This window comes from Azolla caroliniana, unplaced genomic scaffold (genome assembly GCF_043228905.1).
Source record: "Azolla caroliniana isolate FFs.n. ecotype wild unplaced genomic scaffold, voAzoCaro1.0.p SCAF_15, whole genome shotgun sequence".
NCBI lineage: Eukaryota > Viridiplantae > Streptophyta > Polypodiopsida > Salviniales > Salviniaceae > Azolla > Azolla caroliniana.
The window spans coordinates 1,049,855-1,063,176 of record NW_028230450.1 but is presented as its reverse complement, the minus strand read 5'-3'; the positions used below and the strand labels follow the sequence as shown (position 1 = coordinate 1,063,176).

General features: G+C 35.3%; 2 protein-coding genes across 2 annotated transcripts in view; both read right to left on the bottom strand.

The window, feature by feature from the left end:
- Positions 1-13,322, bottom strand: part of CCB1 (cofactor assembly of complex C) — a 95,360-nt gene that overhangs the window by 27,579 nt on the left and 54,459 nt on the right. The window lies entirely within an intron of this gene.
- Positions 827-7,923, bottom strand: LOC147854260 (uncharacterized). The gene is made up of 13 exons (XM_087330857.1): positions 7,423-7,923; positions 6,078-6,252; positions 5,348-5,431; positions 5,006-5,247; positions 3,088-3,313; positions 2,522-2,601; positions 2,347-2,431; positions 2,122-2,253; positions 1,921-2,034; positions 1,787-1,834; positions 1,553-1,637; positions 1,419-1,472; positions 827-1,216 (listed from the first exon to the last, which is right to left on the bottom strand). The coding sequence occupies exons 1-13, from the start codon at positions 7,644-7,646 to the stop codon at positions 1,062-1,064; spliced, it is 1,704 nt and encodes a 567-aa protein (XP_087186983.1). The 5' UTR covers positions 7,647-7,923; the 3' UTR covers positions 827-1,061.

Sequence of the window (13,322 nt, the reverse complement as noted above, 5' to 3'; positions counted from 1 at the left end):
TCCAATTTGATCCTTCCAATAATAATATTATGTATATATTTGCACTATATGCCAAATCACAGTAAGGTTCTTTGTTCCAATTAGTTTACAAGGTTTGCTTTTGATAGTCACTCATTGCGATGACATATATATCCCAGCGGATTGCTCACAAGATTGACAAGATGAAACACATCACAGAACACATGGAATGCATGATGCAAACCATTCCGGTATTGATTAAAGTAGTCCAATTTTAAATCTAACCAAACAGAGAGAATCCCACCAAAGAGAGAAACCTCCTTAAGCCTCTCAGACTCAAATAACAGACCCAATTCCAGATCTGTATGCACTTGAGAGGTTTGGGAAAAGGAAACAGAGATCCAAACATTAGGAATCATCATCGAGAGGACACTACTGCATCCTGCTTATAAAAAAACAGAACCTCTGGATTGTGGTTAGACACCATAATGGTCACGCATATGCAGAATCTAAGATGGGAAGATGGGAAGATGGGATACTGAGGTAAGAGATTCTTTTACTTGATGGTAAAGAGGAAAAAGATCATCATGCTATGCCAATCTTTTTGTCATCTTTAATGGAATTTCAATGCGCATATTTCCCGTTATGAGAAAAACAACACATCAGCTTCCTATCTTTGCTCCAATAATAACAGCCAATTAGTCATACTGCTAGTACTTGGTACAAACATTTTGCTTAATGTTATTTATCGATTTCAGCAACTCCACTGCAGGATCTTTAAACCCTCACATAATTGCACATGCATCTGTAAATGGTGAAGTAGAGATACATTTTCATATGCTTAAAAAAATTAAAGAATTACCAAGTATCCTCTGGACAACTCCCCTGCACAATCTTTAAACACTTAGTAATTCCACATGCATCTGTTGATGGTGAAGTAGAGAGACAATTTCATAAACTTAAAAAAAATTAAAGAATTACCAAATATCCTCTAAACCCACAACTACTATAACAGCAAGCCCAGATGTGAGGAAAGAGCTACGCTCACAGTATGAATATGAATACAACCTTTGATAATTCATTTCAAAGAGCATATGCTTTCTTTATCTGGGATATACAGTATGCTGTTGCTGTTGCTGTACAGGATGCAAAAGTTGAGAAGGAGATGATTCAGGTGACTCCGAGACCTCGTACTGAGTAGGGAGCATATTTAGGAAGCTTCCTTGAATGGTGGGAAGAGTTCCACTTGAGCTTGATTCTGTGACACCCACATATTTACAATTATAAAGCTAACCATCTGACTGACTTATCAAAAAAAATTGCAAACAATGGGCAGGCGCAAATACTGATATTGCTAGAACTAGAGGGGTAGTCATAATATTACCAAAAGCACAAGGGATGATTACTTTCTTTATTTAAATAGCATTACAAGCTTAAAAAATTCTAAATGCAGCACTCACGGAATAGTGTCTTCACAGATGGACGTCTCGGCTTTTCTTTCTTCCGCAGCTCAGCTAATGAATTTAGAAACAGAAAATTTAGATACAGGTAATAGCATGCATATTAAGGAAAGAGATTCTATAGAAACACATACCAAAACCAGGAACTTGTGCATTCTGCACTATCTCAAGGTTCTTATATGTGTACCCAACAAAGTTCACATCCTTTGATGAAAGCATCTGTTACAAAATAACCAGTGTATGTAAACATCATATTATCTATTTTGATACAATTTTTGTGCTTAAATAAACACTTACGTGTTTGTTTCACGAGCACAGATAGATAATTAGTTTTTATAAATGAATGTTGAAGAAAATAAATACCATACCTTTCTCCAAGGACCCGCCTTTGATGGTGTCTGTAAATCAGTACCTGCCTGCTTCATTAAAAACAAACATCATTTGCATGAGAGAATATCTCATAAGTATGTTTTACTCTCATTTTTCATAGAAGGAGGTCTACCTCCTCAAATTTCTCGAAGTTCTGGGTATCTAACTCATCGTTCACTTCTGGCTTGAAGGCGGCATCAATTTCATAAAGTTTTTGCCAAGGAACGCCTTTGAACCAAGGGTGAGCCTGGAGGAGAGTAACAAATAATTATTAACATGCTAACCCAGATATTAAACAAAAATAACTCATCTTAGGATGGATCAGGTTACTAACCTTGATTTCATTAGCACCTTTTGTACCTAACCTATGTTCAACATCACAAAGGAGCCTGCTTATCATATCTTTAGCTTCTGCAGACAGTTGAACTTCCTCTGGAAATTTCAAGTGACTTTTCCAATTGACAATCTGAACAAACAATTAAACCTCTCATCATCATGATTTGCTGTACAATTCTGGATTTGCATAAAGGAGATTGTGGTGTGTATATCATAGCTTCACCTTTCTACATGTAGACATTGGCTCATCAGAATAAAAAGGTGGATAACCAACAAGCATTTCATACATGATAGCACCAAGGGACCACCTATAAGGAAACATTTCAGAATCCTCTGCCACACTTAAAGAACATTGATTAAACTTAATGTTGCTTCATCAGAGTTTTTTAGGGGTTTACCAGTCACATTCCATACCATAACCTTTCTTGAGTAAAACCTCCGGAGCAATATAATCTGGTGTACCTACAGTTGAATACGCCTGTAGCACAATGTACTGTGAATAACCAAATTTATGACAAATATATCTTTGAATAATGCACGAGGCACTTGCAAAAGTAAGATATCTTTCATTAATGTATTAATATTAGTCTTATCTCAATAGTTACTCAACTAATGAGATACCTGGTAAGATATTTTAAAGCTAATAAGAACTTTTATGCATCTCTGTTAAACTCAACTATTTGTTTCAAGAAAGTCATGTTTAGGATGTGGCAGCACTAAATGTTGTTTATAAATTACTCATGCTAAGGATTTTCTGCACCAGAAAAATTATGTTTTTATGTTTTGAGAAATGTCAAAATTACTTCATTGGGTTTTTTTTTCCAAATGGTTTAGACTTTTGAGAGAGTTTTAAATATCCAGGATACTTTACGTATTAGATTGTGAAGGCTTCTAAATTATAGATGGAAAATATCAGGAATACAATAAGCCAAAACTGCATGTCTAGGCAAGGTGAAATACATACCAACATGCGCCTATTTTTTTGCCAATGAAGTAATTGTTCTTGCTGTGTGCGTCTAGGTGCAGAACTTTTTCTCCCATTGGTATTCAATGGAGCTCGATCCTCATTTACTAGATCATTTTCTTGCAGCAAAGGCAACTTACTATAGTCCAGAGGCTTACACAATCCAAAGTCTGATAGCTTCATGTGCCCATGCTTGTCCAACAGCAGATTGTCTGGTTTGATATCCCTGTTTAAAAATGACTTTAGATATCTACTTACTTTTCTTGAATGTGCAACACTACTGCTCAATCATTCACATCATGTAATTTGTTTGCATAATGCCTTGAGCTCAGACAGTGGATTATAGAATAATGCTGTTGTTTAAACTTGACAAAATCATAAATGGATAGAACAAATGCACACATTGTCAATATGAAATCCTTTCAATTGTGTTTAGCCATATACTACTGTCGGTGCTGATCCCACATTGTACATGCATGTAATTACCCATGTTGTCTCTAATTCTCGTATAACGTTAATACCCACATTGTACATGTGCATAAACACTCTGATGTCTTCAAAACATGAATGAGGAAAATGTGGAAAATAAAAATCTTGTGAGCCATTATTTTCCATATCATATAACTAAAGTAAGATGATCAATCTTACAATCTAATGAACCTCGTATCTATCAATTTTCTGAATCCCAACTACTTTGGTAACCTTGAATTTCATATAAACATGAGCATTATCACATTTCTTGGTGATGCTTGAAAACAAATGGGCCCTTTCTAGTGTGGTATTTAGGATTTTTGGTCAACTTATTTCTACTTGTTTTTGATGTATGTTGAAGAAGTTTACAGCCCAATGAAGCACATTTACAAAACATAGGAATCATTTAGCTTGGTATTTCCTACATGTTACAAACTGTTTTATGGATTTTAGGAATAGAATACACATTTATACATTTACAGAAAGTTTTCTGCTGTCCACTGTTGAATTTTGAAGACTCGTGCAGCAGCAAATAATGGAGAAGTGCCAAAGATGCAGTTTGTTATCTTTTATAAAGCAACAATCAGGTAAGGAACATTACCGTGGATAGAAATGTGTTTCCTAACCACTACGAATCATGGCACAGCAGATTGAAGTTTGTGGATTGCCTAATAAGGAGATAAGATTCAGAAAATAGGACCATTATAGAGGTCATATAAAAATTAGACAGAGATACACTACAATTTTCTGTGAGGCCCTGCTCTCTGCCACACCACGGGGTCAATTGACCATCATCATCTACTGGAGTTTGAGAAATATAGAGACTCTTCAAATCTTGTTTTGCTACATGGAAAGGGGAAGACACTCACATACTTGTTTTGGAGAGCCATACCACCATACTCGTCGTTTCCACAACTCACTGACACTGAGGTTCATAGAATCATCAAGCTATTGGATGCTGAAACTAAATAAGAGACTGAACATAGGGATCCACTCTCCAAAAATGAGCCATTCACATTCACCCAAAGTCTAAAGCTCTAACCGAGGACCCTGGACATCAGTTTCCATATAGAGAACCCCTCTCTCCTGTCATTCCTATGACTAGAACTTGGATAATTATTTGGTCATGCAATTTGTTTATGGGCTTTTCTCATTTTATAGATATCAAAAGGAATATGTCACTCCCACTGATTACTGGATAAGATTTCCATTCTTGATTTAACCTAATTCCTTAAGCTGGTCTCCCAATAGACTCCTTACAGGGAGTATTTTTAATCGCAGCTAGTATGTACTAATTCTCATCAATTTGGAAGCGTTGACAATTTGTATGAAGGTGTTAGCATTTACACGTATGCGTCTCGACTCTCTCTATCCACAATATAAGAAGCCCATAAATATCAAGACTTTGATTACATCAACAGACTTGATGAAGGTAAAACCTGCCTACCTGTGAATGTAGTTGTGCTTATGTATAGACTCTATGGCAAGAATTGCCTGTCCAACATAGAACCGAGCTTCATCTTCACTTAAAGTATCCTTACGCATGAGCAAAGTCATCATATCTCCCCCTGGCAGATATTCCATGATAAGGTACAAATATTCATCATCCTGAAATGAACAGTAGAGCTTGACAATGCAGTTACTGTCCACCTCAGCCAGTAAATTTCTTTCTGCTTTGACATGTTCCACCTATGTGCAATCCATATGAATCACGTTTAGGTGCAAAACAAATGTTTCAATAAATTGCCATCTATACTTTCTTTGTTTACATTAGTGTATGGACATATACCTGTCCTCTTCGAAGCATTTCTGATTTCTTTAATTTCTTCATTGCATAAACATGCCCTGTTGCTTTCTCTCTGCACAGCCTTACCTGTGAACCACATGCCACAGTTAAAAGCTGAAATATGTCATGATAACATAGACTAGAGGTTACATTAACAACTTCTCTTGACTGCTAGAAAAGTTCTAGTATGGAGGAAACTCGTAGCAAAATAAACCTTATAGCTAAAGGTAGAATCCCCCCAATGAAAGTAATTTCCTCTATTAAAGTTTGAAAAAGAAGAAGAAGACAAAAAATACAGACTAGTCAATCAATTCATGAAAAAGAACATTATGCCATTGGAGAGTTAAAGAAGCAAGGTATTTAACACAAGAAATCTTTAGAAATTAGACACTTTTTGATGGAGATAATATTTGTTTTCAATCATGACTAATTTCACCTAGCTAAGACTATTTATTTGCTGGCATCTATGGATAAATTGAGGGTGTAACTAGGATCTTAAAGATCTGATCTTCGGGACACAGCTAGTCCATTCAAATTTAAATTCTCAGCATTTCATACTTGCCATCTTCAAGATGTTCCCCAAGTTGAAATTAGCAATTATGTGGGACCAGTCCCTCTAACCCCGTACACGACAAATTTAGAAATTTGCAAAGTACTTAATAGCAAATCCAACATAAAAGAATAAAACTTGTTGAACTGCTGATGTATGTTAGTTATAGAACAGAAATTGCACCTCTCCAAATGCTCCCCTCCCAATGATGGTCAGAAGATCAAAGTCATCCACACACATCTTCCGTCTCTGCAGGCGCATGAACTCTGTCTCTTTCCTCTCTAAATCCTTGCGTAAAGTGTTTTGTTCCTCCTCGGTAACATTAGCAATTGCAAGCTTCTGCTCCAGCATGATCCTCCTGAGAACCAGCTGACCAGATGAGCATAAACATAACATAATAATAATTTCTTGAGATGAATTTGAGAAATCTTTTCAAAGCAGAACATCAGGAAATGCGCCAATGCAAGAAAGCATATGTATCTACAAACAGAACTCCTAATAGATGGCAAAAGAATGTTTCTATGCACAAAGGCTGAAAGTGGACGAAATTATTTGATCCAACTTTACTTCCTGTGCCTCTAATGAAGGATTCTCATCTGATGCTTGTAATTATCACCCAAACGCAGACAAATCTATGAACGTATTGATGCCAGCATCATAAAAATATAGAAAAGGCACTCCATGTCCTCTGACAGAAGTTGTGACATAAAGGATTTTCAAGAAAAAAACGTAATCCTAAACTTGCAATGATAACAAAAGACTGAAATTTGAGAAATATATAAGTGAATTTACCTGTCACTTATCTCCTGAAGAATTTTCATAGGATGATTTTCAGAACAAAGGCACATTTGTATGAACAATTTTATGCTAACGCTTTTACAATAAAAATAAAATAGAGTCTATGCCTCTGACAGAAGAAGTTGCAGCGTTGAACTTGTCAAAGATTACAAACGACCAGGAATGGAGGAAAATATTATTAATTTTGCCGTTCACTTCTCTTCTGAAGAATTTTCATAGAATGATTCTTGATGTGCTGATAACTTACGGCTGAAGGTGATACCTGCATGCCTCACCTTAAGGATTTTCATCAAATAATATTCGAGGTGATTATAGAAGGCTGAGTGTGTGAGTGATTATAGGAGGCCAAGTGCGTCAGAAATTCTACCTTTCAGGTCTCTCCAGATGGATTTTCACCTGACACATGTCCTAAATGTTGATGAAGTGATTACAAAAGGGAGAAAATAGAGCAAATTAACTAGCAATTTTACCTCTCCTCCCACACCTGATAGATTTTCATTGAATGAATCTCAATGTAATGATGACCAAATGCTGAGAATGGAGAAAATGCATGAAAAAATTTACCTTGCATACATCTCTTGAATTCTGAGACCTATACTAATTCTACATGTAATGATTCAAAGTCAGAAAATGGACAAACAATTTTACCTTTTACGTCTCTCCTGAAGGATATTCATCTGAGACCTGGGTCCAAAAAGATGAAAATGGAGAAAGGTATGCAGAATTTTACCTCTCACGCCTCTCTTGAAGGATTTTCATCTGAGACTTGTAATGATTCTCGATATACTGCTTTGCAGCAGCGACTTTCTGTCTAGTAATACTAGAAGGGATCTCTTCAGGAAACGCTTTACCTCCATCTCTAACCCCAGGGGCCTCAGACGAGTGACGGAGCTCATCTTTGTTCTTCCATACATAATCCTTCACTCTCTGATACCAGTTCTTCGAATCAGTCATGACGAGCGAGTCAATAAGTCGACACAGAGAATATTCTGTGACCTGTGAGAGAATGTGTACATGGCGAAGGTGAAAAGCTCAGAGCGCCATAGCTGTGGCGTCCCCCTTAAAACGACAACAAAAAGAATCAGCAGAAGGGGTGGGAGAAAGGTGTCTGCGGAGAAGTTCTGCGCAGAGGGAGAGGGAGAGGGAGAGGGAGAATTCTAGGGTTTGGGGAGAAGTGGCAAATTAGGGTTTACTCAGGACAAAGACAGAGACAAAGACAGAGACAGAGAGAGAAATTGACCTTCTCCCTTTTTTTTTCTTTTTACCACTACTCATGGGAGCAGCTACTTTTCTTTCTTTTTTCAATTAAAAATAGATTTATTTGGGTTTTTATTTTGCTATTAAAAAAATGGGAAAGCTTTGCGTAGAACGGTTTATTATATTTATTTATTTATTTATTTATTTATTTATTTATTTATTTATTTATTTATTTATTTATTTATTTATTTATTTATTATTCTTATTTACTTATTTACCCATTTATTTATTTACTATTTTTTTTCCAGAGATTTATTTATTTATTTAGTTACATGTTATTTATGTATTTAGTTATGTACATATCTATTTATTTATTTACCCATATATTTATTTATTTATTTAGTTACATTTTATTTATTTAGTTACCTATTTATTTATTTATTTATTTACTGATATTATGAAACATAGTACTTATTTTACTTGTTCTGTTTAATTTTATTTGCTCTTATTTATATTTATTTTTTGATTATTTGTTTTTCGTGTTTTTTTTTTCTTCTTCTTCTTCTACATACTTCCTTTGGGGGCGTGGGGGCGGGGGGGGGGTAATTATTTATTATTTGTTTATTTATTTATTTATCTATTTATTTATCTATTTATTTATTTTATTATGTATTTTTATGGGTTTTGCAGGCTGTCGTTTGTTGTCCGGCTTTTTGGCATTTAAAACATTTTCCGCTTTTTCAATAAATTTTGGCTCTGAACCAATCCTCTCTTCTTCTTCTTTTCCTCTTCTCTTTTCTTTTCAAAATCGCGTCACTATATATAATAACAACATATAATAATAATGCTGATAATAAATGATATATGCTCCTTTTACATGCATACCATACATACATACATACATACATGCATACATACATACATACATACGTACATACGTACATCCCTTCACAATGATATGTGTATGCTTTAAAAATCCTCCTCTTGTCACCACCACCATATCTCAAGCACTACACTTCCATATATTATACTACTACTAACTCCTCTGAACATGTTGCCACAACTTGCAACTCACTCCCTGAACCTCCTGCAATGGGAACACCCCCCCCCCCTCCCCCCAAAAGAGAGAAAAATTTGCACACAAGGTCCAGGATCTATCCATGAAGTTCGTTGTCGCCCGATTCCAACTTGATCATGAAGAGTCCTATGGAATCCAGATGTTCTGAATGGATCGTTGCGGGGGCTGGAGCAAAATTAGTGTATGTAGTTTTCGTTGTGAACGTGGCCATAACTGAGGTTAATATGCTCACTTGTCCTAATCTTTACTTATCAATGCAAGTTTTCGTTGTGAACATGGCCATAATTGAGGTTAATATGCTCACTTGTCCCAAGCTTTAATGATCAATGCAAGTTATGCCCAACATGAGTTCATCTAAAGGTATGCTAACATCCCGATCTAAAAATCACAAGATGGTGCTCAACTTGTACGTTGTAGATGGAGTATGCCATGATGTGAATGGGTTCCTCCATTCCATTCGCCCATCTCTAAGAAGTGGAGATCTTGAGAAAGTTCCAACACCATTTTCCATGCAGCTAATGTCACAAGACATTGCAAGGTTAAGTATACATTTTCAAGTCGACTACTTGGATCCCTTTCCTCGCCCCTCTACGTAAAGCTTATGTTTTGGTTGCAACACCTAATATTCGGAATAGATTTGCTCCCCTCATATGGATTTAGGTGTATGGGTTTTCTACGGAATATAAGACGAAATATTGTAGGCAAGCAACCTTGCATATTTCTAGGTTAGTTAGCATGCCTTCATTGTAAAAAGCTAGGTAAATCCTACATTAATGAAACGCAAGAAATCAAGAGATCAACAAAAAGATAAAATTGAATTAAAACTAGATTGTAGTCAACATACCTTCATTGTTTGTATCTATTACGCCAAACTTCTTAATGAACATGAATACTAGGAAGTTTCTATTGCAACCCATTTTAACATGGATGTTTCCTAATTGTATAGAGCCTTTTGCATCTCTTTCGAGAACTAAATAGAAAAATGTCACAAACTTCGCTCTACCTTGCAACATTGGTTCTTCTACAACCTTTTGTTCCACAACTTTTGCTCAAATTTACCATTGACAACAATATTAGTTGATGTAAGTTGTTGATTCATTTTGGATTTACCCTCCATACTTTCGTCTTTTGGTGATGGCACCTAGATCATTGTGTACATCAAGTAAAAGAGACACTAGAAGCTCACATTACCATTACCCAATCTACAATTTGCATGTAGAGTGATAGAGTGTAAAGGATGAAAGCTTTGTGATCATCATCTCGACGTTTACCAGACCATTATTGTATTAAATATATTATGCAGAAACAACGCTTACAAAATGGACGAGGTGAATAGGCATGCTTTCGATCATGTCATTAATAAAGGCCAAATATACATACTAATTTCATCAAGGTTATGTTGAAAGCAATAATTATTTTGTTTATTTAATATACCTAATATGGGTTCTCTTCTCGATGTGGATATGTTTATTGTTTCATTTTTTCAAGTTCCAACAGTGTTGTCTTTGCTTTAAAACCATGATAAGTGACATGGTGCTTAGCTAGGGAGAAGAGAAAGAGATGCATCAAGACCGTGTGTGCGAAATTCAAATGAATTTCAAGTTTTCATCCTCTATGCCAAGAAATGGTAGAATTTAAACGAAAACAATCAACAATTTCTATATTGTTTCCTTATTGCAATATCGATGCATAAACAAACCATTAAAAGGAGACAAATTTGCAGCCTACCTCGAGAGTATACAAAGTGCCTATAACCCTCTTTTATACCTCGAGAATATTGATGAAGCATCCCACTATCTGTCAAGCATATGGATCAAACGTATCTAATGGATACCTATGCATAAAAATTACATCCCATAAAGGCATTCTAGCAACTTTGAATCACAATCAAGGTCAACAAATCAAAGTTGATGGATTTGAGATCATACATTCAAGGTGGCTCACAATCATGCATCAAGAGATGTAGCAATGGAATAATCATGTCCCTTGCATCCCGTTTATAACTAATGACAAGGGTCATAATATCATCCTTCACACCTCGAGATCGTTTGATAGATTGATATTTCCACTACCAAACAATCTCTAGGGATGATTATATGAGTTGCATCATGTCTATTCATGGCTTATAAACCATTAACATTTGGTATATGAAAGAAGACATGGGAAAAAGCATTGGCGTGCCATATCCAAAAATATAGAGTGGAGTTTTGCGTGCAGGGATCATGGTAATGGACATTCTCGTTTTTTGGTAATAATCTCCGACATTTTCCCTTGCAATCAATGACTAATCCATAGATGTATTGGAATTTACACTTCTATATAACAATGCACTTATTAATATATCAATGTTAACTTCTATTAATATTTCAATGGCTTGAGTTGGAAACAAATTGCGAGCATAAATGCATGTGGTTATCGAGTTTCTTGCCTTAGCCTTGACACAATTTCCAAGTCTACATTGGGAAATGAGGCCCATTTAAAAATCCACAATTTTAATCAAGAAATTAAAATTTTCATGAAGTGGGACATTTTGTTTAACTAAAGCAATAGCTCATTTACAACTTGATGATGTTTGGCTACATATGACAAAAACGATTCTGCAACTTGGCGTCATACTCCTAATCATATCACTAAGTGTGGTATCGTTTACACATCCATGACATCTTGGAGTGCATGAACATCTTCTTCTAGTCATTGTATTAATTTGTACAAACAATTGGTGCCAGAGAAGCTTTTCAACACCTCAAGAAGACAAAACGTTGGTTGTATTGAGAAATTAATGAAATAGTTTAAAGATGTAATGCGAAAACAAGATGTACACCATATATTCCATCAAACTTGTTGAATGGCCACATGACGATGCTATCCTTCGAGATATTTTCTTAAAATATTGTTTTCATAATTTGTCGCCTATAGCATAATGTTTCATGTCTTGATGAGGAGACTTCAACACGTACACAAATTGGGGGACTTGGTTCATTGTAATACATAACAATCACTATAATAATAAATGTTGAAACTCATGAACACTTTTAATGCATACATTATCGAGGGGAGGTAGCACTTGAAATTGTCTATTTAGTTCGCAAGTTTTCCACCGCACCTATTTAAAAGCCATTTGATTCCTTTTCCCAATTTTAATGTATAAGGGACAATAAAAATGCTTTTGCATATGAATGACCCCACACAATAAGACTTCCTCATTGGGCTTGAGAACATAAGCCTCAAACGTATTGGCTTCATCAACACAAGTTATTTTGTAGAAATAAGAATACACTCCTTAACAAAAATGTAGGAAAAGATAGCAAACTAAAATTTTTATATAGGGGTTGGATTGCATTTGATCGTTGGCTCATGCAAGCTCCTCTCAAAAGATTAATTTTTTTATTATTACTCGAAGAGGATGCATTCAACGTGTTCAGCTAGTGATGCAAGTCCCCTTCCAAAAAGAAAAATAATTAATATTATATTTAGTTTTGTATATTTCAATAATCTCTGTTTACTTTTTTATCTTTGCATAGATTATTTTATTAGTATTTATTTGTCGAATATTGACTTTTATTTATATTAAAATTATTTATTTTGCTTGTATATATATAATTTTCGATTCAGCGCGTACTAGGCTAACATTTCACTCATATGTAGCCTATCTAGTGCTCAAAGTGGGTTTACTTGTGCACGACACATAACTTCCAACCATCAAAAGTGGTAGTATTGATGTTGAAAGTAACATGGACACCTCTGGCAAGCATCTCACTCCTCATTTGAGTATCATCATCAAGGAGCATCTAGTATATTGCAAAGTCATTGATAACAATTATTGTTACCATGGTTCACACACTGGAGAAAAGAATAACAAATGATATTAGTCTATTCAAATTTGCTTTGTAGGAGTTATACGTGTTCATTCATTTGGTAATTAATGTTAATAGTCGCACAATGATGAGTTTATATTAATGTTACGATGATGACAAGTTTATGCTAAGGGTATTGCAATGATGATTTTGTATTGATGTAGTACTCCCAGTGATAACTTTTATGCAAGGACATTTAATTAATAGACAAAGTGTAATGCAAGGGATGTGTAAAGGAACTCCCTTAAAAAGATGTATGATCAGAAGGATTCATAGTTGCACAAGGAATTTATGGGGGCATGTCATGGTTGTTGGCATGTCATGGATGTGTACATGATCTCTTCATGAAAACTATATGATTAGGAGAGTTTACAGATGTACATGGATTTGAGGGTGTCAATGGATGTTCATAGGCATGTCATTGATATGTAAGTAATCTCTCAAGAAATTGTACGATATGATGAATTCATGGTTGCACACAAACAATAGGGTTTAGATGGT

Excerpts from the sequence above, each read along its gene's own strand:
- LOC147854260 (XM_087330857.1), bottom strand. The coding sequence starts at position 7,646 with ATGACTGATTCGAAGAACTGGTATCAGAGAGTGAAGGATTATGTATGG. Across the intron at positions 5,248-5,347 it reads AAATGCTTCGAAGAGGACAG|GTGGAACATGTCAAAGCAGA; the intron begins GTATATGTCCAT and ends GATTGCACATAG. Across the intron at positions 1,217-1,418 it reads ATCTGTGAAGACACTATTCC|AATCAAGCTCAAGTGGAACT; the intron begins GTGAGTGCTGCA and ends TGGGTGTCACAG.